At 36.4% G+C, this 26,251-nt stretch overlaps 5 protein-coding genes across 8 annotated transcripts in view; 3 read left to right on the top strand and 2 right to left on the bottom strand.

Moving 5' to 3' along the window:
• Positions 1-13,820, top strand: part of Nau (myogenic-determination protein nautilus) — a 38,330-nt gene extending 24,510 nt beyond the window's left edge. The window contains exon 5 of the mRNA XM_070655421.1: positions 11,476-13,820. Coding sequence (XP_070511522.1) covers positions 11,476-11,606 — 131 coding nt within the window. The 3' untranslated portion in view covers positions 11,607-13,820. The remainder of the gene's footprint in view (positions 1-11,475) is intronic.
• On the bottom strand, positions 69-7,016 carry LOC139101898 (uncharacterized GMC-type oxidoreductase Mb1310-like). Of its 4 annotated transcripts, none has more exons than XM_070655411.1 (3): positions 6,683-7,016; positions 645-2,497; positions 69-535 (listed from the first exon to the last, which is right to left on the bottom strand). In XM_070655411.1, the coding sequence occupies exons 2-3, from the start codon at positions 2,418-2,420 to the stop codon at positions 398-400; spliced, it is 1,914 nt and encodes a 637-aa protein (XP_070511512.1). In that variant the 5' UTR covers positions 2,421-2,497; positions 6,683-7,016; the 3' UTR covers positions 69-397. The 4 variants fall into 4 exon arrangements, with proteins under 4 accessions (XP_070511512.1, XP_070511511.1, XP_070511509.1 ...); XM_070655410.1 differs by lacking the exon at positions 6,683-7,016 and adding an exon at positions 5,331-6,664; XM_070655408.1 differs by lacking the exon at positions 6,683-7,016 and adding an exon at positions 3,057-3,992.
• Positions 13,821-15,878: 2,058 nt separating the features above from the next.
• Positions 15,879-20,560, top strand: LOC139101904 (maternal effect protein oskar-like). The gene is made up of 8 exons (XM_070655418.1): positions 15,879-16,227; positions 16,465-16,667; positions 16,754-16,907; positions 17,239-17,324; positions 17,418-17,523; positions 17,811-17,941; positions 18,180-18,478; positions 18,654-20,560. Exons 1-8 carry the CDS (start codon positions 16,152-16,154, stop codon positions 18,763-18,765), a joined length of 1,167 nt encoding a protein of 388 aa, XP_070511519.1. The 5' UTR covers positions 15,879-16,151; the 3' UTR covers positions 18,766-20,560.
• Positions 20,561-21,167: 607 nt separating this feature from the next.
• Srp54 (splicing regulatory protein 54) lies at positions 21,168-23,438 on the bottom strand. Its single transcript, XM_070655417.1, has 4 exons — positions 23,349-23,438; positions 22,817-23,276; positions 21,888-22,668; positions 21,168-21,652 (listed from the first exon to the last, which is right to left on the bottom strand). Exons 2-4 carry the CDS (start codon positions 23,136-23,138, stop codon positions 21,271-21,273), a joined length of 1,485 nt encoding a protein of 494 aa, XP_070511518.1. The 5' UTR covers positions 23,139-23,276; positions 23,349-23,438; the 3' UTR covers positions 21,168-21,270.
• Positions 23,439-24,463: 1,025 nt separating this feature from the next.
• On the top strand, positions 24,464-26,205 carry LOC139101912 (odorant receptor 47a-like). The gene is made up of 5 exons (XM_070655429.1): positions 24,464-24,751; positions 24,882-25,487; positions 25,596-25,703; positions 25,791-25,946; positions 26,114-26,205. Exons 1-5 carry the CDS (start codon positions 24,464-24,466, stop codon positions 26,171-26,173), a joined length of 1,218 nt encoding a protein of 405 aa, XP_070511530.1. The 3' UTR covers positions 26,174-26,205.
• Positions 26,206-26,251: the final 46 nt, after the last annotated feature.

The following is a 26,251-nucleotide window of genomic DNA, read 5'->3' on the forward strand; positions in this document are numbered from 1 at the left end:
GCAACAAATATCTTTAGCATTGAATAGGTGACGTCAGTTTAAAAAATGAATAAACGCATTATTGCTCATATTGTGCAATAGTATACGCATGTATTTATAAAATTCTATACACATCACTTATTTTTACATTATTCTTTACATTATATAATAAATAATATTTTAATTATTGCAAAATATATATAGAATATTGTTTGCTTTTAATAATTTATACAATTTTTAATAAACTAAAAAGAAACAAAATGTAAAGCAATATTTTAATAACACAGAAAGACTATAAAATATTAAAAGTTTTGAAACATCTATTTACAATTTGTTTAAGTCATTTTTGAAGTTTAATAAGACAAAAATAATAACGAAGAAATTTACTTATTTAATAATATTTTTTTACTATCACAAATTAAAGTATTTTCCATTCTGTCTTAATCATATCTGCCACTTTTTCAGCGATCATAAAAACAGGTAGATTTAAGTGCGCCGATACAATTTCTGGTAGAACAGATGCATCTGCTACTCGTAAATTTTCAATACCAATTACCTATAATATAATTAAAAATGTAAGATGTATATTTACATATTATTAATTATATTTTGGCATAAATATTTCTTCGTGTTAAAAAAAAAAAAAAAAAAAAGGCAATACTTACCTTTAGCTTGGGATCGACCACAGCAGTTGGATCTCCTCTTGCCCCCATTTTGCAAGTTCCAGAATAATGATAGAGCGTGGAGGATATTGTCCTGACCACGCATTCCCAATAGGCATCGGAATCTTCCTCGTAGTTGCATTTCTCGTAAGTAATATTTAATAATCGACTGTCGTAAGCCTGCATTACTTTTGTCTGACTCAGACTTTGAGCGGCTCTAATGCCAGCGATCATGGTTTTCATATCATCGGGATCGTCGAAATAATTCGGCACGATCTCCGGTGCAACATTAATGTTATTGGCCACTAACTTTATACGTCCACGACTCTTTGGTTTTGACAATGTTATTGCTATGGACCACCCATACGTGCCAGCATACTTGCCCCATTCCTGGCGTAAATATTTTTTTAAGTTTAACATTTCTGGGAAAAGATATTCTTCTTTAAAAGTGGCAGAGCCAAATAATAGCTCGATATCCGGTAGACCGCTATGTTTTTTTCGGTGCTTCGTGTTGATGAAGCCGAGCGCGTCGCATCCGCCCGCTGATGTAAGCGGACCTTCTCGATTCACTAAAAAGTCCGATATGTACGGATTGAGAGGGTTTATAAGTTCTAGCATGTTCAAGCTTATCGACGCGTTTATTTTCCACGTTAATCCGAAAAAAGTTACGTGATCCATCAGATTTTCACCGACGGGTGCATCTTTGACGACGTCAATGCCCAGTTCGGTAAGCTGTTTCGCTGGCCCGATGCCGGAGAGCATTAACAGTTGCGACGATCCGATAGCACCCGCGCTTACTATCACTTCTTTACTCGCGAACACGGTGATGTTCCGACCATTCTTAGTGAACTCCACGCCGACTGCACGATTTACGTTCGAATCGATCAGCACTTTCGTCGCCGTGCTTTCAAGGGTTACGTGAAGATTTTTGCGGTCTCGCGCGGGAATTAAATACGCTCTATTGCTGCTCATACGAGTGCCGTTCATGATCGTAGACTGCACATATGAGAATCCTATTGCATTTTTTCCATTGTAATCTACCGTCGAATATCCCAATTCCTCGCCAGCTTTCAAGAAGCCTTCCGCTATCAGAGTGTGAAATGACGAACGAGTGACATGCACCGGTCCATCCGTGCCGTGATAGATAGTGTCCGACTTCAGTTCGGGAATCTCTATTTTTTCCAGCTTTTTGAAGTATTCAAGAACGTCTTTATACGCCCAGCCTTCGTTCCCCATCTCGGCCCAACGGTCGTAATCCTCGACGACTCCTTTGTTAGCTATCATATAATTTATTACACTACTGCCGCCAAGTATTTTTGCCGTTGGCCAATTGCATCTGTTGTCTTCCATGCCGAGGCAGTACTTGTCGGACGGCTTGGTTCGATACTTTCGACTGACGCCGGTCGTCTGCAGGTAGCCGGCGAGCAACGGGATGTCCATGTATAAACTTTCATGCGTACCATCCTCAATCAGCAGCACCTTAATCTTAGGATTTTCACTCAGTCTCGCGGCTATAGTCGCACCAGCTGTACCGGCGCCGATAATTACAAAATCGTACGTCTCTTTTAATTGCGGCGTCGTGTCCGGTATCTGTTCTGCGAGAAAATGTCGACTGTCCATCCAGAAATTAAATATTCCACTACATAGTCTGAATACATTTATTAATCTTGAGCCTTTTTCATCACTGCCGTAAAGCTCATGGTACTTGTTCGGTAGGTATATTTGTGACAGGCCGATCGCAACGGCAACGAAAATGATAAAAATTGACGTCTTCGCCATGTCTCTTAAACAATTATCCCTCGGGTGTTTTTTCTGACGTAATAATAAGAAGCTGGGCCTGAGCGCTCAACGCGTACCTGTATTACAACACATATATATTATAAATGCAAACTATTTTGATAAAGTAGAAGTTATATTGTCGAACTGCGTCTTAGATCTTAATCTCTATTTCTTAAATATAAGTTTAACTTTAATTGCATAATAATATCTGATTTTTTTTACCCCTGTTTATGTATCAAAAAATATTCTTGACGTATTTGTAACATTATGTATGCGATAAAAATACTGCGAAAAAATTATAGTGCCATCAACACGCACCACAAAATGTCATTTGATTCGAATTTACATACTGTCGTAAAAAGTTAAGACGTTTTATCATGCATTGAATTGACAACATTAAATAAAAAAAAAATTAGAAAAAAATTACCAAGATGAAAAAAAGATTGAGAACTTATGACTGTTTTAACATATTTTTCACAATGTGATAATATTTCAATATAGACGTAATAATGCGTTCTTCTCGACGATTCTTCAGTTATTTCTTATACTGTGCGATACGTATTATTGTAATAAGTACAGAGTCGAGGAAATTTTGTTGCGTTTAACGAAAGATAAGAAACGAAACAAATTACAGACCACAGATAATCGCTGCGATTGAGGATCGAATACACGTCTTCAGGTACTCATATACGTATCGTGACCTGTCCGTTTTGCTGCTTCCAATTTTGCAACTCATTACTTTTCACTCGCACACGCGCCGATTTTAAGATCGTGTCGGTGATTCTTTTGGATCGAATCACCTTTTCACGTATGATCCAGGTGATGTCTACAGTCCTTGTGAGCGAGAGGAACACTCTCTGTTTAATTTGCTCTTATGTAGAACGGTAGGGTGCAGAAAACTGATTAACTCGATGACGTAATAATGTTGAATTTAATATTCGATTGTGTGTGCCTCGGAAGGACAGCGGCGTTAAGAAACGTTCTGATCTTCAATTTGGTTAACAATAACTATTATTTTAGTCTCTGTGTCAACTTTTATATCTTTTTCATACCTCGCGATTATACACGTTTTATTTATCTCGAAGACACACGATATATACGTTACAAGGCCGTATTTTAAATACATAACAGGCACTTTTCTACTTACAAGTACATACGCGCGAGTAAGTGTCGTAAATTAAGTTTGAAACTATACAATTTGAACGGCAATACCGGCGATACAGTATTAAACATTATTTTCACGTGATGTTTGTATGCATGTATGAGGAATAAGTCGAAATAAGGAACTTGGATAGCTGTTTATCATGTTCCGACGTGAATTCCAGACGATTTTAAACCCAATGACTGGCGACTTGAAAATCATTAATGCTCAATTTCTTCATACTTCTCGATAACTATCTTTCGGATAAAATATTTCTCTATATTTGTCTAACTTTAAGTATAAGCAAAGATTGAAATATAATTTATCTGAAAGATAAACTTATGTACAAGCCAAGAAAGCGGCCCTGAATAATGTTGTACGGAGTATGGAAGTTTTAAATATGTAAATTATATATGCAGAGCTTATAATTTATTTTATATATATATATATCATTACATTTGTTAATAATGCTATTGGTTTTGCTGTAATTTTATAATTCAATATTTTTATATTTAAAAACAACATGAAACATTGGATAGTTCCGTGCAAAAAAACCTTTATCATTATTACGAAAAAAAGAATCTAAACGTTTTACGACTCTCAATTATTAGTCATAATTTAACTGCGTCAAATTAGAAGACATTATGCAATTAATTGAAAGGAGAAAAAAGAACAAATGAATAATTTTGCATTAGCGCATATGTGCTGATAATATTTTTTTTTAACATTTATTACAGTCATGATCACTTTAATTACGTAACCAATGTCTTTATTTTTGGTTTTTTTCTATTTAAATGTGCTTTTAACGTGAGATATTTTTTTAAACAAACCGTGAAATTTTAAAGTACACCAATGAAGGAATTCTTGAGCATATTGTAGTGTTCAGATTTTTAATTAGGAAAAAAAAAAATTATAGTTGCAGCAAATACGGCCGGAATCTTTTTCGGTGTTCATTACCGAGGGCAAAACGTCCGAAGTTAATTAGCATTAGTTACGGGAAATTTCTGTAACGGAACAACGCAAGACACGCCCGGTGATCATTCATATGTCCGCTTGATAAATTGCGAGACGACATTCTTGCGTTGCCACACTCGTCTCCGAAGGGAAATGTTCGCAAAAACGAGCTCGATAACAATATCGCGTTAAAGCTGGTACCGTTTCGTCGCTACACCCTTCGCTATTAAAATAACTTGAGATTAATTAGCGTTAACGAACGATTGGCAAGTACCTGGAAGAAACGTTATGTAAGCGTAGCGTTTATTAATTAAAATTTAACACAATTTTATTTTGCACTTGCCCGCGTAATCTCGAGCTCTTATCGTTCCCTTCACAACTTTTCACGCGATGCAGATTTTATATTAAGGATAAAGCAAATTTTTTTTTTTTACTTTGTCTTCAAACGGAATCAGTTTCAATTTTTATGGTTTCTCTTCCACAATCAATATTACACTTTTGTTACACGAGTCACGTTTTTAAGAAAAATCAGGAAAACTGTGAGAGATTTATGAAAATATAACGTTTAAATTTTAATAGGAAATATAATAATGTTTTATTGTTTTCCACTATATTCAGACTACACTACATTTATTAAAAATTGACGATTTTGTTTGTTACCACTGTGCCTAGATAACACGTTGAAAAAAAAATTACTTTTATTTAATTCTTTTATTTAATTTTGAATGTTATTAAATATTCTGTTACATGCACTCACGCACAAATTCATGCTCTTATATACATTACGGAAATATACTCCGTAATTTTGGAAATACCTTCGTGTATCACCTTGTCGTGACCAGTAATTGTTGATGGAACGAATGTCGGCGATATTATGTTAATGTATCAGAATGATAGGCATCTTTATAGTTTAATCGTTTATTCTATGACGTTTCACGAATAACATTATGGCGACACGTCACGCATGTTAGCATGTTTTATCATACTATCTTTGCTCTTAGAATTTATTTTAAGTCGAGCTATTAACTTCCTTTTTAATTCGCGCGAGCGACTCTTCGTCCAGCTGCGATCGTCACACCTTAATATTTAATATTCTGAGAATATATTCGAGATATTAAATAACATTGGGTGCACACTTAAATGATGCATACGTTTTCTTAACGTTTGCGACTCCGAGATCGTTTTTAATCAAAGTTGTAAGCTGTCATCACGATATTATATCTTATCTTATCGTTTCTAAGATTTTTCAATTTTTTTACTTTTTTTTTTGTTTTTTTTTCCTCTCCTTATTCTATCGCGGATTCGTTGGATCGAGTGCTGAAGTGTCGGAAGAGATCGCTGCTAGATTGAGTGATGGAAAACCGTGCTAGCAGATTTTTTTTTGTTGCACGACCGCCGGTGCGGGCCCATAATTCACGATTGCGTTAGAACGCGTCTCATGCCGGTGAAACACACGAAAATCCTATCTATACCGAAATTGCGAGAGGAAAGAGAGAGAGAGAGAGAAGGCAGGGGATCTTTGCCAAGCGGCTCGCTGAAGCGTGTCCCGCTAGCGCGGTACCTGATTATTTTAATTAATGCGCCGCCGTTACGTTCCATTTAATAAGTGTTATTAGTCGAAAATTGTTCGTTGTTTTTTTTTTTCGCGTATTGGAAAAATTACACTATCTTTGCGGATGCGAAGGATAAAACGGGACACAAGGCACACCCGAGAATGGATCCAGTGTGGACGAATTTCGCAACATAGTTTGATCCTGCTGCGTGACACGCTTGCGACTTGGGATTTTCCGGCCTTCATTCTCGTGACACAATTCTCTCTGCAAATGTTTATCAAATGTCATCTCGAATTAAAGAACATATCTCGTGACATCTCCGATGTCATAATCGTGCTTTCGATTCTGTTTTCTCAAATGCTCGCTAAAGTAACACCGAATCGATCCGCACAGTCGCAATGCGCGCGCTAAAAAATTATTCTAACTTGTCTATTAATTAAAGTTGAAAAGAAAAGCAGTCCGGGATGAAAGTGCGAGTTTGTTAAAACAATTTACGGGTGCGAAAGCGATAGGTGTCGGTTGAAAGTGAGCGGATTTCTTTTCAAGAATGGCATGCGAGAGGGAAAAAGCGTAGCGTTAAAACACAGAAAACACATCGACGTTTCGAATCTCACTTTAAAGCCCCGCAGCTCGACCGCAGGGTCGTGTAGCATTCGCGCCACTACGGCTGTCCGGACTAATGGTCGCTCCCGACGTACGCACAATGTAGAAGTTGTTTATCCTCCGTGAATTACTGCTCTTTTGATCGTCGCGATTACGGCACGACCGCGCTCGTAAAGCTGCTGCGAACTGGGAGAGACGGTGTCTCTAATGTGTTTTCCCTTAAGTACGTGTCGTTTGATTTGGACGCGCCATACGGGATGTAGGGCAAGAGTTTACTCTGGGGCTAATGATCAAACGACTTGCCGCGACACTCAAAGGGACGAGAGACGCTGCGTTACTTTGAGGGTAATTAGCGATTATTGTTTGCCAGAACCCGAGTAGCATAATAGAACGCAATCGTGATCGCAAATCCACCAGATCAAAGACGTTACCCCTTCGATTTAACGATCGTGTTACATAGCTGGTATCGATCGACGGCTGGAATATATATCGTCGCGATTAAATTTATTACGAGGCCCGTAATTGCCTTTGGCCCTGAGAGAGAGAGCTGCTTTCGAAACGAGGGATCCGATTACCGGAATTTTTAGTAACGATCGCAGCGCACGAGAACGCTATCGGTTATTAATCCATTTTTTTTTCTTTTTTTTTTACAAAGCATTGTAATTTATTTCTAATCGCGGATAATTATACAATCATTACATCATTCCGTTCCGAACTCGGCGCGACGGCGTCATTGGCGCACGTGTGAGAAGTTATCTCGGAAAAGTATTTGGCCTTCCTTCGCGAAGAGGATAAGAAAATGCAAGCCGGAGTGCCATATATTGCCACGGTACATTAGTATGATGCATCGTCACCGGAGTCCTCGGCTTGGCGGTGCGTGAATTTAAGCACGAAACCGCAGCCAAGGTACATACTGCGCCGCACGCAGGAATCCGCTAATGTGTCCAGAAATCTCATTAAATTTCCCGTTTGCCGCCGATGGAAAATGAATCGAACGCACGGCGTCTTTTCATTCACTTGCAATTTTTTTTTTCTTTTCTTTATTTTTTCTCTTGTCCAGGTCTATAATACTTTATGATATAATAATTTTTTTTTTCCACTCAGAATATTGTTTCTTACTTTTGATCGATTGGCAGATATAAAGCGCAGATCAACGGTTGTAATAAATTGTGATAAGAAACCTAAGCCAGTCTTGTTAATCCACGCGTTTACCTTGAAGATTGATCGTTAAATGCTGTGTCAGGATTTGAATAATTTATTGCTTTTGTACAATAATTGTTTTATTTTACGTAAACTTCGTGTGAACCAATCGACCGTTAAGTCGTGTATGTAATATTAACTGAGCCGTTACAGCGGTTCGTAATAACAAACGCGACACGGGAAGACCTTTACGTGTTTATAATCGTAGAGGAACCTTGACTTTTGAATATTGTACAATCGGCGAACGAGCCGAGTCCCGCGGTCGAAGAAAATATTTCCAAAGAAGCTGCGACCCATTTAAGACACCGGATGCTTAGGACAGCGAGTAAATTAGAGACGACTTAATTGCGTTTCCGTCTTCAAAGATGTGTCCTAGACGATTTTGCTGAATGCTCGCGGACCTCCGCTAACGGCACAACGTACCTTTGATTCCTCCTCATTAGCAAGAAATGCATCGGTGACTCCGAACTTCCCAGGAACAAGAGGCTCTAAGTACGTTCCTCGCAGCGTTACCCCGGACCTTTTTTTCTTTTATTTTCCTCTTCTTTTTTCTCCCGCCAAAAGAAAGAAAATCCACCGGGAATATTAAGCCTTCGCACTAGAAATTATTTCACGTGGCCGAGGCGCGACTTATTTTAACGACGTACACGAGCCCGAGTCAGTCGAACTGGCGAACCAATTAGTAGAACACTTCGCAGCTTCGTGCTGAGCTACAAGAAGACCATTTATTGCATATGAAACACTGTACCAGTTCTGTTTACAAAAAATTCCTTGCGTGAATATCACAGCAAAGTCAACATTATTCTTTAACTCTGGCAAAATATAATAAATCACGCCACGTGGTGCTTAATATTCATTTATGAAATATTGTTGTGAATTGAATTAAGTTCCGAATTTAAACAATTTTTTAATTTAATTGTAGATCTCTCTTGTTTTTATCTATTTACTTATATTTATAGGCACGTTTCCGTTCTCAAATCCATCTCCCATACGTTTCTTCGTTGACTGGTTATTTCTGTCGTTCTTACCGAATGTTACAGGGATTACGATTTAATCTACCGATTTGCCGAGTTGATTAGAACGCCTCGCCGCGATATAGAACAAGCGCGCCGGACTCGCCGCGAGAAATAAATTAGAAATATAGAATGCCTGTTATACCACTCGATCTAATATCTCACTTTATTTATCGTCAGCGTAGCAAAAATTAATTCGACCGTTTTGTTCAATTCTTTTTTAATAATACGCGCGCGCGAGAGAATTTTTATTAATAAGGAGAAATAAACGCTTTTAACTTTTGGCACCTTTCATCTTTCATTACTCTGACCAGAGTTGTTACAAGTGAAAAAAATCGCACGTCGGAGGATGTGTCTTGCCTGCGTACGCGTCGAGAATTACATTGCAGTTGACAGAGTTGTCAGGCCTGTAAATAATTTACGCCACTATCGAGATCTATTCGGTCTCGCGATTGCACCAAACGAATCTGGCAAGCGATCTCGGTAGTATATCATCCGCAGAAGTATGACAAGGAGCTATCATACGTTCTGGGATTTATAAATAAACATTCGGCTCACTCCAACGTTCGTGCTCTGTCAGACAATCGTTTTAATCGTGATTAACGCTTGCCGCGGAATATTTCTGCGCTAAATTCCGAAAAGGTTTTCGTTTTGAGACAATACGTATACGATATAAACGCAGTACGTTTTAAGCATGTAAGATGCGTGCGAGAGAGAGAAAAAAAACGCACTTTTGTTTGAATGAAGTACAGCTTATGAATACGAAATTAAAAGTTTCTCTATTAAACTATTAATTTTCAGTAATTGTATCTTGTCGTTCTTTCGTTACGATATCCGCACTTTCCATATTATGAGATACTAAGCGGGAGCTATACAAATTCTTCTTTGCATTTTCTCATTATCCAAGCGCCTAAGGTTCCATGAATATTCACGATCTCCTCGAATCTACGATGTTTTTAACTTTATGGAGATTAAAGGCGACAAGAGTTCGAGCTTTCGCAATATTTATGAGAAATTACACGTCGGTGAGGACGAATATACATTATCACAATTACATAAGTAAAATTTGAATTAATAACTTTTACAAACTTTATTTGCGAGATTTTATTTTAACATGAAACTGATTTTTCTTTAACGGAAGTTTGATTAAATTCTATATTTTTTTTTTAATTTTTTTTTTTATGTAACCTTTTATCTTCAAAGCTAATCACGTTACTAACAAAATTTCTAATTAAATTTTTATCAAAATAATGTTTGCTTTAAATTAAATAAAAATTTCTTTGTCAATTTTCACGAAGTTTTACTTTCGCGAAAAATTGCTTACAAGTAATTGCCTGTCGTTTAAACTTTATTCTTTTTTTTTTTTAATATTGTTATTAAGTAAACGTTAACTTGAACAAATAAGTTATTCAAGTTATTCGTTTATACGATAAATTTGTAAAGCTGAGAATTAATTACTATCGTTTCTGTTACGCAGGACGGACGGGGAATGAAAGAAGGAGAGAAGATTGAAATTACCTGTCTTCTTTCATATTTATCGATGCATGTCGGCGCATTCGTCGTTCCAACTAATATTATTAGTTTCGTGCTGCCCATTTTCTCGGTTACACTCCTCAGCAGATATATCTTTATCCAAATTTCCGTGCCAGCGACACGTCTAAAATGCCGGTGGAGCGTGGGCGGCTAATTAGTCATCGGTGGATTTGATGATCTGTCGTGAAAACTTATATTTATATTATTATTAAAATTAGCTTGTTAAACGTTCGCGGATTTAAATATCCGGATACCAAATTGAAAACGATCTTTCGTTTCTCCGTAAATAATTGATATTACTTTAAAATCTTCATACCGTTAAGCACACGTGCTTTCTCTCTCTCTCTTCGCGAAGGTGAAAAAATACACCGAGAGAAAGATATCGTTGCTTTTTGACTTTTTATAACATTTTCAACGACAAATGTGATTGCGTCAATTATGAATACAATCACAAGTCAATCATATTTATCGTTGGAAGTGTTATAAAATTATAGGTGGATCTAAAAGTAACTATATTTTTCTCTCGGCGCATCAGGTCGAATTTAAGGCAGAAAGACGGAAGTACGCGCCGATGCCAAGAATAACGGCTTCAAAGTCCTTAATGTCGCAGTACATAACTTACGTAAATGCTTTCTCCGTGACGGGCCACGAAGGAAGAGCAGCCCTTGGTACGTTCGGCAAGCGGTCGCAATTCATCCGTATCTGGATACACAGCGCGACACGGGGACGGAGGGACGGTCAAAGAGCACCTAGAGTTCACTTAAAACGCAGTTTGTATTTCGCGCACGTTGCCCTCGTGTTTGCAAGACCCCCCCGCTGGTTGCCTCGAGATCGCGATGATCTTTTTGTGCTAAACGCGGCGTGAAAATGAAGTCCAAGTCTTGCGCTGAGTTTCGACTTGTCCGAAAAGGAGTATTTTAACGTGCGCGGCGAGGCGGGATTGAGGGAAGACGACGTTGTGCAAAATAAACGCGGGATGCATAATTTTCTTCTCTTTTTTTTTTCTTTTTTTTAACGAGAGGTGTTATTCTAATGAGGTTTCTATTTTTGTGTTGCAGGTTTCGAGCAGGCCGAGACATTATCCTCGCAAAATAACGGAAGCAGCTTGGACTGCCTCAGTATGATCGTGCAAAGCATTAATGGGCCGCTGCAGCCACCCTCTGAGAGTCACTATTCATCCCATCACTGATGAACGCACGGTATCGAGATCTTTTAATCGTTTCCAATCGATTTCTATCATTAACTTACGACGATTGGTGTGACATTCGATATCTTATCACCGCGCACGGTCGAAGACTTGACTGTTTTTTGTAATAATTCTGTTAATTGTATTACTTAGTGCTTCAGAAGTTGTTGAACGCCGCACTTTTAACGATTCGCGGATTGCCGAATGAAGATGAGCGACGTATATCGTTATTGACTCGGTTTAAAAATAAATAATAGCTTGTTTAATTAAAAAAAAAAAAGAAATTAAAAGTTTAGCTGTTTAATTAAAAGAAAGGGAACGGCCGTGTGTTTTTAAACTTTAGAAAAGAAGCGCGTGACTTCTCGAACATCGTGTACGATTTAGCTGACGCAACGAGACCGGGACTGGGTTCTCGATTTTTTCATCGAAACGAGAATTATGGGCGTTGCCGGCGATTAATAAGTCCAGGGAGTTTCACGAAGGCGCGCAAACACGGGTATAGATTCCCAATTTTTACCGATAAATCTACAGCCAGATATATCGGAAGCGCCGTCGAATAGTAAAATATTTTCACCCGCCGGCCAAAGGAAAACATTTTCAAGGATAATTTTGGCCCGTCCGCGCGAGCGTAACTCGAAATATTGTAGCCGGTTAACGCCGAATGCACGTGGCAGAGACGAAAATTTATAGCGGGTCGAAAATTCACCATGACGCGCAATTAGTTTATCGCAACTTTTCTTTCTTTTTTTTTTACGATTACTTTAATTCTACGTATTTATTAGCGAGCAATTCTATCTATTTACTTATCGATACTCTTGATGATTTTCTAAGACCCGTTTCGAACTCGTCCGCTTTTAACGCTGTCGATTTACAAGAAATGTAAATTGGAAGACGGTGAGAGTGCCAAAGGTATTCTTCCTGCTTCTACACTGTCTCTATTTATTTTTTTTTTTTCTCTCTCGCTTTCCCGCGCTTCTCGCTGGAAGTTTCAACAAAGCTTCTCTTTCTAATTACGTATTTAACATTATCTTTTCGCGTTCGCGTCGTTTTGCATTTTCAGGTTTAAAACTTGCGAGTCTAGTTCCTAGATACGACGGGAATCTCTTTCTTGTCTTGTGAAAATTTTCTTATCCTCTTATCCCGCGTCTCACGCGGGACATTTGTCCTCCGACGTACTCGATAACTTCCGCGGAGATCGTCGAAATTTTTCACGTGCCTGTCAGGCATCGATCCGCGTAGCATGTAAGAGAAAATGCCTTGTCGATACCGCGACGGTGTAAATATGTGAGATTATAGGACAATAAAGAGAAACGACGAGAGAAAGGCGTGACTTCTTCCATCCGCTCGTGTTTCCACCCAGCGCGGCTGATTTTCCCGGCGCCCACTTTGCGAATTCGCTTTAACGAGCTTTCGTCAGATCGCGGCCATTCATCAGATAGTGGATAATTAATCAGCCGGGTAACCATCTCTGCGCTATTAAGGACCACATATTTTAACGCTAGCCGTCACGACCGTCGTGCGTGATTAATGACGTAATTGCGAACGTTTAACACGTATCCCCGAATGTCTAAATGCCAACCTTTCGACCATTTCTCGTTCGGGCCACCTTTTTTCAAAAGTTTCGAGAGATAGAGAGAAAGAGAGAAAGAGAAAAAAAGGTTCTCTTGCGCTCATACTTGCGCGAGTATGTTACCGAAGGCGTTCAAAACGCGTCGGAAAGGCGCCAAACGGCTCGTCGGAACGTCTACATTTTCACGATACGACGCCACTTTGGACTCCAAAACGAAATAAAATGTCAGCTGTCGTGCCATCGCTTCCACTTCAAGTGTCGTTTCCTTCGCATTCTTACCTAAACGGAAATCTCGAAAGCGCCTCGAGTGTCGTAAAAACTTTCGTTCTGGCGCATCACGAGAAGCTGCGTCGATAGATATTTACATCGAGCGCCGTAAATTCTCGGTGTACATAAATTTCTAGTTGGTGCAAATAAATTTCCTATAAAATCGCGATAAATCATCGACGGCCGTGGATGCTCCTCGATTCTGATTACGTAGATATCGAACGTGACGTTATTACATAAAGAATAAAAAAAAAGAAAAAGAAAAAAATATATAAATATCGCGCTGTAATTTTTATTCTTTATCGGATCATTTCCACAAGCCGCGTCTTACGTTGCGCCAAAAAGTACAGCTATTTCCGCTTCTACCCCGTGTTAAAAGCTCTACTTTCATTCGGGCAGCTTTCGAGCGCAACGCGTCCTTCGACCGGGTCACCGGCAACTGCCGTGTCACCGTGGACAGCTGAAATTGCCGGCGATTTATGAGATACGCGTAAAGAGGCGTTCGCCAGCCGTGACACGGGAAATCGGAGCGGAGGGCTCGCAGAGAGAGAGACTAAACCGGACATGCTCTCTCGACGGTGAATCCGAAAGCTCGACGGACCCCGACCGGCGTATCGGCACGTTTTCAAAACAGGGCACGGTCCCACAGGGCACGTCGAATGCATCTGCGCTCAATTCGTCACGCCGCGCTATTAATGGCAAATTTAGAATCGGGGGATTCTTATGGAAAATCTCTCCGCCCTTGTCTTCCTTTTCCTGTAAAACGCTCTCGTGCATCCGCCGATGTTTTCCCGCGAACAGATCGCTATTCGACACCGTCGCTTCGCCGCCTTTGAAGGACCCCCTTGAAATAAGAATATTTTTCACGATATCGTTATCTGGGAAAGCGGAAGAAGTGACAGACACCGAAATTAGGACCTCAGTGATCTACAAGCTCGGAATGTCGAGTGCCATTTTAACGTTACTCTTCATGGTTTATTTGACTTGACTTACCGAGTTACCGCGCAGCCCTCGGCGGTGTTCCAATATTGTACGAAACGTGCAGATAGTTGGGCCAACGTATATTGCAACACAACGACACGTGAAGCCTTCAACTCCAGCTCGACATCTGTTGACCCTCCTGCGGCGTGCGACCCTTTAGGCTCCTCGAGAACTTTGATATCTCGAGGATCCCTTCGTGACAAGTGCGTACTCCACCACCCACTGTGAAGACGAACCGATGTATCGGAAACCTTGGCGGAAAAAGACTAGATGGACGTTAATTCGCGCAAGATTGTCGACAGTATAAATGCTTACGTGATAAACATTTATCACGAAAGTATTGTACTTAAAAAATTTTCTTACATTTTTAATTACCTCGTCGCGCGTAAGTATTGAAACATATTCTTTGTATAAGTCTTAAAACGGTTTTTAAAAGAGATTTTTAATAAGCAGTAAATAATAATTAATTTGAACAAGACGCATTTTATGCGTTCTTGTTTGCATCAATTAACAGAATGAAATTAATATTTAAAACATGTGAGAAAGAGGTACTTGATGGGTTTTTATAGGATTACTTGTGCCTGGCAGAATTGCAATAATCTCAGCCGCAATGCCGAAGTAAATGACGCTGATACTTTCGCTGGTTTGCAGAAACAATGTTTTTAGATCCCGCCGAATGGCCATAATTAGGGAGAAAGCAATAAAACGTATACGGGAGTTACCCAACATTTGCTAAAAATATCTATGTCGCGAGTGTAAGAATAGTTTGGGACGACATAAATATTTTCGGAGTTACTGACCCGTCAAAACTCTCCAGAACTTCGTCGAGAGACCGTGGGCATGTAAGTATCGGCATCTCGTAGAATCTTCTGAAAAATCGACTGTAACTAGAATTCGGTTTGGATCCTACATAATATTTTATCAATATAGTCAGCATTTCTTAATGTACTCCTAGTTTAATAATACTTAAGTATTTTATTAATTTTTCAAATAATCGCAATTACATTAAAAAAAAAAAAAAAAAAATATTGTTATTTTTCTGCTTTATGAATTATACTTTATAATTCCTGAAAAATTCTTCTTGTTAATCTATATTTTTGCTTTCTTACAGCTATAAATTTCAACGGATGGTTTTTAAAGGAAGGAGGAAATTTTGATTATTGGTAATTGATGAAACTTCTCATATTCTCTTCAGATATTGGTAAGTTAAAATATTTCGAAGTACCTGAGAATAATCCTTGAAAGACTTCGAAGACTATTATAACTGTCGTCATGACAAATAGTACAAGCGTGGAAGATTTTCACCGTTCGTGTTCGTCGCGTTTCCATTCAAACTTTGTGTACATACACACTTCTTATAACGTTATTTTTTCTATCTAGATTACCACCCGACGAACTGTGCTTACGAATCGGCGGAATTTTCCAGAATATCGGTGGGATATTCGAATCAGGGTGGCTCGTATCGCCAAACGACGAAACGGCGCTTATTCTTCAGTATACCGTTCGCGAGTGCGGACGTTGCCATCGAACTCACAGCAGCAGCGGGTCTGCAGACTTTTCGTAAAAGGCACATTTTTCTAATAAGATAGTGCAAGTGACGATTTGCAATTAAACGAACTTACTCTAAAACTAATAAGTAAAATTTTTAAGTTTCCGAGAAGTCAGTTTATTAATATAAAAATTGTCCTTTTAACGATTAGACGTAAAAGTTCTTTTTTTTTAATATAAAAATGGAAGAAACGGTGGCACTGATTAAGTCGTGTATAACTTCAAAGAAAGGCGGCATATTAATTAAAGATTTAAATGGTGAGTATTTTCACGTTTAAATATAATTTGTAACTTTGTCTCAATTAGATTATTTTACGCGCTTTTCTAATATTAATTAATAAATGTTGGAATTAAAATTACATTCAAATAAAATATTATAAAACTATTCTAACAGAAAGGTGCTTGTATTATCGAAATTATTTAATAAAATGTTACTCGAAGGATTCTATACCGAAAAATCGTTAAGTAAGAATAAGAAAATTTTTATTTTTGCAGATGAATTTCAAACTCTCGTCGGAGAATCTATTCCATATCGTAGATTGGGGTTTTCAAGTCTTCGTGCTCTTTTAAAAAATATACACGGTTTGGAAACATTTTGGAACGAGTTTGGTGAAGAAATATTGAAGACAAACGATTCTAAGATCTCTCATATCAATAGACTTATACGGAAACAAAGAATGGATTATTCAAAGACAAGGGTATGTTTATGGAAATTTTACAAAATATACTGTAGGTAATAATTAAATAAATTGAAAAATTAAGTGATAACAATGCTTTATTTCAGAATAAATACTATAAACAATTTATGCAAAATGAAAATCGTCTTAAATGTAAAAACACTGTATACAGAGACCGAAACAGCTTAGTTTATAATATTAATCGCACCAATAGGCGAAATCAAGACTTCACTCGCCGCCGTGATCCAAATTTATTTGGAAGTAAGATATCCATTTTGAAATATTTGTAAAAAGAGATAATAGTATTTTACAATTGACGATACTTGATTTTATTTGCTTTTCAAATATGTTTTTAAGATTCATTTTTAGATTGCACCATTGTAACGTAGTTTCTTTTTATTTATAGCATATTTTATTATATATTTCCATCTAATTTTGCATTTCTAAAATGCAACTTCGTTTATTGTAAAATCTATTTACAACAATTTAAAATATTATGGATTAACTTATTCGTTCAAATTATTTAAAATAACATTAACATTTTCTGTAACAAAAAAGAGTTTTTAAAATTAACTAATTAATTTACTTTTAGATGGCAATCATATTAATAACTTTTTATATGGTGAAGAAGAAAATCATTTCCCGGTAGTGATAGAAACTAATGAAATGAAAAATCAAGTGAGTACAGAATTTAAATTTCAAAGTATGTCAAATAAAATATCCCGAAAAATAGTAAATATTTTTTAATATGTTATATTAACATTATCGTAGGATAACATATATGAACCTGTGGCAAATGATCGACAATTACTTGGCGATGATTTCTTTTTACAACTTGCAATACGAAATCTTCATCTTCCTATATGGAGATATCAAGGTATGAGAAAAATTATTTTTAATAAACTTTTCAATCTCGTTTATATAAAAATTCACTTTTGCTTCGTCACATAATCTACTTCTTATTAAAATTATTCTTTAACGTCTTTTATTTTACAACTACTTGTGATTTTTTTTTTATTCGGAAAAATAATTTGTTTTTTATTTAATTAAAATTATTATTATCTAACCAAAGTTATGAACAGTGAGAAAAATTAAAATTTGATAACATTCAAGAGGAAAATATGCTTTAAAATAAAATGCTTTGTGTTTTATTATTTCATACAGACAGTTTAGCATTGCACTGTGGGTTGTGTATCTCCGGACAAACTATTAGCGACTGTACTCAAGCTTTGAGGAATGTTAGTACCATCTCTAATCGTGTCGTAATTCTGCTTGGATCGGTTGATGTTTATAACGTAAGTCACTTTGACTTTGTGCCGTTTTCAATGAATACGGACGCAGACCTAAATATTATATATTAAATATATTAAGAAATACATTTTTAATTTAAGGAATTAATTATTAATCAATATAAATTTAAACTTATTTGTTGAATGAGCTTGAATTTATTATTATAATTTTATTTTTTTTATTTTTTTGCACTTGTGAAACAAGTGACCAGATTTTCACTGAATGTTCTTCGGTTCTTTCCAGAACGCCACTTGCGATGAGATGATAGACGACATGACGGAGCTTTTACAAGTTCTTCGAACGAAATTTCATCTTTCGAATACAGCTATTACTATCTGCACCCTTCCGCCCTTGGCTAATCTCAGCATCTACGCTTATGAGAAACAGAGTATGGCATTTTTCTCCTTCAATAATTGGATAAGATCTCTGGCGGATAATCCGTCCGAAAGAGAGTCTTCTTTCGTCAACTATTCTGTGATAGATTTATACGAGCACTTCTGCCTTGACGAAACGTATATCACGAACTATGACTTGTTTCAAACGTAAGTATACAAAATAATCCAAATATTCAATTTAGATTTGCCGTCTTCTCATCGATTTAATTTTTCAATTTATTTCACATAAATAACTTTTTCGAAATATTTATAATTTTATTTATATCTTTGACTTGTAGCGATTAATATTTGTATTTTTTACATGATGTATTATTATTGTTAGTCAAGCCCGTAGAGTGTCTGGCACGAAACATTCTTATGTGCTGTGGAATGATACTGGACGGAAACGAGCTATGAACCTTATCTGTAAAAACAATATCACAGATCACTCTTAAAGTTCCAACTCACTATCGATGCCCTGAATCAACTGGGATCTTCCGTAATATATATGTATATATTTATATGATGAACATCATATATGGAAAAAAGCAAAACGATGCACCACGGAGGGCCTTATTCGTCGCTTGCGACGGAGAACGCTTTATTGAGGATATTCCAAATTGCATCGTTCTGTTTTCTTCATAGATATGCACTTAAGTATCACGAACAAATCCAAACCACATTTAATCTATCTTGTCCATAAAAAAAAGAAAAAAAATTGTATAACACTATCCGGATAAATCGCTTCATTGCGTCTAATCGAATGGCCGTGTCGCGCGAGAGATTAGTTCAACGAACAATTACCGGATATATAAATTTCTGCTCTGTCGCAAATTAAAAGCAGGACGAAATAATACATGCGTCTCCTTCGAGACACATGTATATATGTATATGTCTATATATTAATTTATTTATGTAAAGTATACAAAATGTAATTTAAATTAAATTTGCTTTCAAAAAGACGCTAATTTCAAAGTCAAATTCGTTTGCTCACGTTTTAAAAAAAGTTGTCGTTGACTAAGATAAGTATTTGAATTTATACGAAATATTGATATGTTCTCAGTTCGCAATATAGGCTTTATTATTTTGTAGCATCGGCAAAGATTAAATTAATTGAAAGATTAAACAATTTAACAATCAATTGGTACAAGTGTTTAAACATATCGAAAAAGTATGGTGCATTTTTATAATTAAATGCGGGTGATTTAAAAATGATACGCATACTTTTTTTCGGAACTATTTCAACTTCCTTCAACAAACGGAATGCACGAATACGAACTTTAATTGCGTCTCTTGCCACGCATTAAACGTAATTAATTATTCTTTGAATATATAAAGAGTTTTTGAAGTAGAACTGATTAATTATTAATTTTCAAAGTTTCTTAAACTCGAGTATGACTCATGTGATATTAATACGAAAGATTTACAAATTTCTTTTATTGGTTATTAAATGTTAAAAGCATTATACATATATCTAACAGAACCGGTTACTTTGCATATGAATAAATTAGCGATAAAACTTTCATGAAACGTGATCAAACGAAATTTAGCAAATTACAAATTAGAAATGTGTAAATTCTTGTAAAGAAATTAATCATGAGAAGGAATATTCATAGAGGTGCAGGCCATGTATTTCTTATTATGTGCGTGTATGTAAGTTATTTAATTGTTCGAAACATTAACTTTTATATTTTCTATTTTATGTATGTTAGCGTTTTTTTAGTACTCTATTTGATATACGTAAGCAAATTTAAAACATTAAAATAAAATTAAGAAAATTAAATGGTCAATTCATTTTAGAATTGTATACAATTAAATTATTTAAATGCGATTATTAATGTAATTACAAGCTGCAGAAAAATTTTGTGAAAAAGGTAGAAAATTAATGAATTTTTAATTCAATTCTTTAATTAAAAAGAAGAGTATAATAAAAAAAAATTTAATTAAGAGTTTATAAATGTAAAAATTAAAAACATAGCATTGTGAAAATAATCTTAGTTACTTTAGAAATGAATGCGAGAGGTATTTTAGCCGAAAAGAGAACATACATGTATTAATATGATAAGACGTGCAATTAAATAAATTGTAATAACAATTGCTAGAAAAATGTAAATAATAATAATGCTAGCGACACTTAATATATATATATATTTAGTGTTAATTAATATTGTACACGATGAGTTAGTAAGACGCGTCAAATTTATTTAACATAGCATGTATTGTGATCAATAAATCACGAATACCTTATAATTTTTACTTTTTTTTTTTTTTTCTTATGCAAAGATGTTTAAAAGTACCTTAAAATTTATGTTAAAGTTATGTTGAAGATTACGATATAGAACAATGTATAACTAACAGGAAATAACTAAAAATGAGCTCCGTACATACGTGGTCAAGAAATGCTTATATTAAATTTTTTTGGAGAAGTATATTGCACACGAAAAAGTAATAGTTAATTAAAATGTACAAAATAATAAAAATTAACTTTTTCTTGCGGCGCGAAGTTACAATTAAACAAAAACGGTAAATTAATCATGCGCCCATATAGGTGATCGAGAAATTCGAAGTAAATAAAACGATAAATTCAATATTATATGACATACCTCATATATCTATCTTGACGTTGGTTGACTTTCACCACTAACTCGACTAGCATATATTATGTTTAACGTTTTATATTATTTCTAGATCATTTAAGAACGTATCTAAATGGAAGTACGTAACGAGAAGAGAGAAAACGAAGAAAAATATGTTAAACCACTGCCGATTCCGAAAAAGAGAAACCAGATCATAAAATTTTAAACATCACACATTTCGATTATTTTATATGTCGCTATTTAAAAAAAAAAGCTTGATATAAATTTTGTATATTTATGTATTTGTTACTGTAGCAATACATAGCGATAAAGACAAATAGCTTGTCAAATTTAACGAGATAATTGAAAAATTGTATTGGTCGTCTAACTTTCCGACTCTGTTGTTTTATCTTTGTCGTTGATTTCTGTTGTAGATCTACCTTTGTCATCAGATTTGGAGTCTGATTTATCGCTGGATCGCTTGTCTTTACTGGATTTCTTATCGCTTCTACTGCTTTCCTTTTCGGGTCTCTCCCGATCACTGTCGCTCCTTTTACCATTATCCGACTTATCTTTGCTACGCCTCTCTCGATCTTTATCTTTAGATTTTTCCAAGGCGTATTTAGATTTGGATGATCTAGATTTGGATTTAGAACGTGAACGTCTAGATCTGGATGTGGAACCCTTGCTTCGTGACCGTGAACGACTGCGACGACGCGGTGATCTCTTCTTTCGTTCTTTTGATCTGGACGGTGATCGACGTGATCTTTAATAAAAGAAAAAAAAATAATACATAGTACATGCACATAAAAATATAATAATTTCCTTATATAAAGCATTAATCACATCTTGAATATATTTTTTTAGTACTAAAAACTTTTTTATATTTAATATATTTCATATTTTTTTAGAATTTATTAATTGAGAGTAAGAATATATAATATACATATATATGAATATAATATAATATTAAAGGTTAGTAAAAATAAATTTAGTTATACCTTGATCTTCTCGATCTACTACGCGAACGATGCCGACTGCGCGAACTGCTGCGTCGTCTCGATGGCGAGTTGCGCCTGCGGTCCTTCGATCGAGATCGTTTGGAACGCGAACGCGATCGACGTCGATGGCGGGAGCGCGAACGTCGGTGGCGTGATCGTGAACGCTTACGTGATCTTGAACGTCTGCTGCGACCACGAGATCGCGAACGAGACTTACGGCTGCGCGATCCGCTTCTGCTTCGCTTATCCTTAGACAGCATACCGATCATTGGATCAATTGCAGCAGAGATAAGATTATGCGCTTCTTTTACTCTTGACATTGCTTCCTCAATTTCTTTCTGTGCAGCCTCGTTGCTCTTTGCTTCAGGTTTCGCAATTGCTTGTGTCGAGTGGTAAAGCTTAATCGGACGGTCCGCTAGATGTTTCCCATTCAGCAGCAATGCTGAAACAACAGTGGCCTGTTCCGACAGCTCCACCAGCGCATAGTGCTCAGTATCTGAGTCCCTACTGCACATACGCAGGTACTTGATCTCCACGTTATTATTGCTGAAAAAATCCAGCAGTTGCTCGGCGCTTACTGATGTATCCAAATTTGCCACAACAAGTGTCCGACGGATCTCTTCAATACGTCTACTGTCGAGATGACCTGGCAGGTGTGGATAAGATGGCAGGCCATTTCCCTCAAGTTTAGGATCCATTGTAGTGATTACATGATTTGGAGGAATACCCTCAATAGAATTCACTACGTTCGGCGGCAGCTTTGGTTCTGACGGATAAAGACCTAAAAAAATTGAAAAAATTAATTCGATTTATACTTAAAACAAGCAAAATACTTTGTAAAAATTAAACAAATAAATATGTCTCTTTAATTCGTTAAAATGATAAAAATTGCTAGTACAAAATTGTTGTATAATCTTACACATTCTTACCTGGTACAACTGTGCCATTATTAGTCAGTTCCAATGCACGCTGCTCGTCTGGGATATCTCCATTCTGGTATGGAATTACTATCAATGCGCGGTCAATAAAGACAGTATTTGTCATATGCTGAGCAACAGCGACGCAACCTTGATCATGAAACTTGATGTAGCATATACGTGATTGTACCGGTACAGCAACATCCCGAATTGTCGGATACAATCTGATGTCCTCGATTTTTCCCAGATACCCAAAAAGAGTCTGCATCTGGTCTTTGGTGGCCTGAGGTGCGATGTTCGTCACCTGGACCACCTTCGTCGATCCAACCGCCATTCTACTAGTTATAATTCACCGCGACTCGCACGAGGTTATAGAGGTTATGCGTTCTAATTTCGTCGCGCCTTCAATGAAATAGATAGTAGCTCATCACATTTCTTTCTTTTTTACAATCACTCGAATTTTATCACCGCCCTAGAACAAGAGATTGTTTAAAAGAAAACTCGCTGTTTTATCGTTGACGAGAAAATTTTACTCTAAACTTACTCAACGCTCTTGCTCCGTTCACTCGGCGTTGTTGCGGCAACAAACAGAAGTCAGCCGTGGTCAGCCATATTTCTCGCTCGTCGATGATGCACTTGCAGTGAGCGTTGTTTGATTGACTAGCTCGAATAACGCTTCAAGAGCGTTCTTTTAAATTTATAGTTTTTAATTGGGTTTCTTGAACCGGCAACACGTCGTTGACCATAGATTATTCAATTGTAATCATTATATAGAAATTATTATAATTAATTAATGTCCCCAATTATAATTACGCGCACAAATTGGATGGGAAACATTTTTTAGAAAAATAGCGCACGCGAAGCATGGTTTGTTCTAATAAAATTTAAAAAATGCATTATAAAAATATATAATATTAGTCAGTAGCAGGAAATTTACATTAGAAAACAATTAACCAATGCTTAATTAAGAAACAAAATCTGCTTTTGGTCAAAATAAAATTTTTACATAAAAAAGTAACATAATCGTAATTTATTAAATAAGTAAGTTAGATTTTATTTGCGCTTTTTTTTTAAATACAAATATTAAAATTATTATAGACATACAGGTTTCTGAATTTTTGATACCGACGAATATACAATATAGGAAAATTTACACCGACAGAACTATTTTTCTCGATGCAAGCTTGATGTAAAAGACTTCCCGATTCCTTCTAAATAATTTTCCTATTCGTTCGTTTTGCGTCGAGGAGCTTCCACTAACATATACTTAACTAATGCTTGAAGCTGTACTTTCGATAAATCGACCTCAATTAATCTTTCACAACTACAGCAGAACTGATTTGTCTTTTGATGAAGGATAATGCGAAAAGTATTTTCTGGACATGAGCTTTGAATGTGTTATCAATTCATCCCCTAATCTATAAATAACTAAGTAGTGATGAAACGTGCAATCATTCCACCCCTCTGAGATTCTAGATTTAGTAAATGGTAAGCTTTCCAAGTTCTGAAAGGGTGAAATCGAATCTCTTACATCATTAAACTTGCCGAGACATTAAACTCTTCCGGTGAACGCCGTACTTCATCGTTCATTTTGCCACAAATTTTCAGCAGAATTATACGTTGTTCAAGAAATTTTTCCTGTTATTTTTCCTTGTATCCATGACCACCTTGGCGAACGATTCTCGAGAACGAGGGAGAATAGACACAACGGTGTTTCGTTATCGCGTGTACGCTTATCGCATAAGAAAGATGCTCTACCTCGGCGGTGTTTTACAAGATCGAACACGTTCAGTAGCCTGGTCGTATTTCACGGGTCTCTTAGTGATTTTCATGTGCTTCAGTCAATGTGTCTTCATTATAAATTTTTGTCGGGACCACACTGACAATTTAATACTTCTCATCAGAGGTTTTGGCTTGACCTGTAGCTTCATTGCACCTGTCTTAATGGTATTACTTATCCAATTTTTTGTTATTTTAAAAACAAAAAATCTTAATTTCAATAATTACAACTTTTCAAGACGATTGTATTTAGTAGTCATTTAATATCAAAAGTTTAAGAGATCAATCTTCCTTTCAGGCGGCTTGCTTTCTGGTGAAACGCGAGAAGCTGATAGAGCTTCACGATACATTGAATAATCTTTTCGAACGAGAATTAGTACAGGATCGAGAAAACAAAGCGACTGTGCTCGCTACTTTGTACGCTTTTGACAAACCGTCTTATATATTTTGCTTTACTCTGGCATTAACAGTAATGCTATTCCTTTATCAATCGTTTTTATCTATAGCTCGTCATATTGTCGATCATGCTAAACCTAAAAAACTACCGCTCCCGGCGAAACTGCTATGGTTTATACCGACCGGCGACGGTCTTCCTTTTTATCTGCATCTCCTTTATCAGATTGCCAGCCTCTGGTGGATGATCTTCACTATTGGCAGCGTCGACAGTCTTTTTGGTTATTACGCGTTTCAGATCTCTTCGATATTGAGAGCGATGTCTGCCAGGCTGGCAAATCAGCATCAAAATCGGGAGATGTTTGCGGTTGTCTTGAATATGTCTGTACACACGCATCACCGATTATTACGATGCGGCCACATGATGAGCGATATCTGGGGGGTGATAATTTTACGGATGCTCTTCGCAAACGCCGTGCTCATGTGCGCGTTGATCTTCGAGGCCAGTCCGGTTAGTTCTATCGCCTATCTATCTAGATCGCTGATTCCTAAATTATATAAATTATGAAATAGCAGATTTTGATATAATAATTATTATGTTATAACAATAACGTAACAGTTCACTCACCTGACAATTGGCCAGTTTTTCTTGTTCATCTCTTACATGGCATTGAAATTACTGCAAACGTTTATTTACGCTTGGTATGGCAGTCTCATTACAAGTGCGGTGAGTTGTAACTAGCTTCTTTAAATGTCGGATGGATTGTCGATAAGCTTAGAATTAATTATTTTACGTACGCACATGTGCATCTAGAGTGAGCACTTTCGTGAGGGAATATATTTCAGCGAGTGGCCAGACTCCAGTCTTGATCGTGTTGTTAGAGCGAACATTATGGTGACGATGATGCAGAAGCCGATGATCATTAAAGTATTGCATTTGTCTTCCGTGAACGTCAACATGTTTACCAATGTGAGTACTAAATTAATGGCTTAAGCAAATTTTAATCGAGGCTCATTACTCCTTGCAAATCATTTTTTTAATTTTTTATTCCCTATTCGTGCAAACATATAAAAGAAATGAGAAAACAAATGTTATTTATAGCTATATTATAGCAGTGATGATTAATTCATTATTAGATCGTGAACACCGCGATGTCCTATTTCTTTCTTTTGCAATCTTTGGACGAGAGTAGGTAAAGATGAACGTTAGACATCAACGAGGTTTGTAAATTTTAAGCAAGTAGTATTGTAACAATATAAAAAAAAAGTATGATT

The sequence above is a fragment of the Cardiocondyla obscurior genome, linkage group LG04, assembly GCF_019399895.1.
Source record: "Cardiocondyla obscurior isolate alpha-2009 linkage group LG04, Cobs3.1, whole genome shotgun sequence".
In the NCBI taxonomy this organism is placed as follows: Eukaryota; Metazoa; Arthropoda; class Insecta; order Hymenoptera; family Formicidae; genus Cardiocondyla; species Cardiocondyla obscurior.

Coding starts and splice junctions, on each gene's coding strand:
- LOC139101898 (XM_070655411.1), bottom strand. CDS start 2,420: ATGGCGAAGACGTCAATTTTTATCATTTTCGTTGCCGTTGCGATCGGC. Junction 536..644: donor TGGTCGATCCCAAGCTAAAG/GTAAGTATTGCC, acceptor ATTATATTATAG/GTAATTGGTATTGAAAATTT.
- LOC139101904 (XM_070655418.1), top strand. CDS start 16,152: ATGGAAGAAACGGTGGCACTGATTAAGTCGTGTATAACTTCAAAGAAA. Junction 16,908..17,238: donor TGATCCAAATTTATTTGGAA/GTAAGATATCCA, acceptor ATTTACTTTTAG/ATGGCAATCATATTAATAAC. Junction 17,325..17,417: donor CTAATGAAATGAAAAATCAA/GTGAGTACAGAA, acceptor ACATTATCGTAG/GATAACATATATGAACCTGT.
- Srp54 (XM_070655417.1), bottom strand. CDS start 23,138: ATGGCGGTTGGATCGACGAAGGTGGTCCAGGTGACGAACATCGCACCT. Junction 22,669..22,816: donor TAATGGCACAGTTGTACCAG/GTAAGAATGTGT, acceptor CAATTTTTTTAG/GTCTTTATCCGTCAGAACCA. Junction 21,653..21,887: donor AGTAGATCGAGAAGATCAAG/GTATAACTAAAT, acceptor CTTTTATTAAAG/ATCACGTCGATCACCGTCCA.
- LOC139101912 (XM_070655429.1), top strand. CDS start 24,464: ATGACCACCTTGGCGAACGATTCTCGAGAACGAGGGAGAATAGACACA. Junction 24,752..24,881: donor TCATTGCACCTGTCTTAATG/GTATTACTTATC, acceptor TCTTCCTTTCAG/GCGGCTTGCTTTCTGGTGAA. Junction 25,704..25,790: donor GCAGTCTCATTACAAGTGCG/GTGAGTTGTAAC, acceptor ATGTGCATCTAG/AGTGAGCACTTTCGTGAGGG.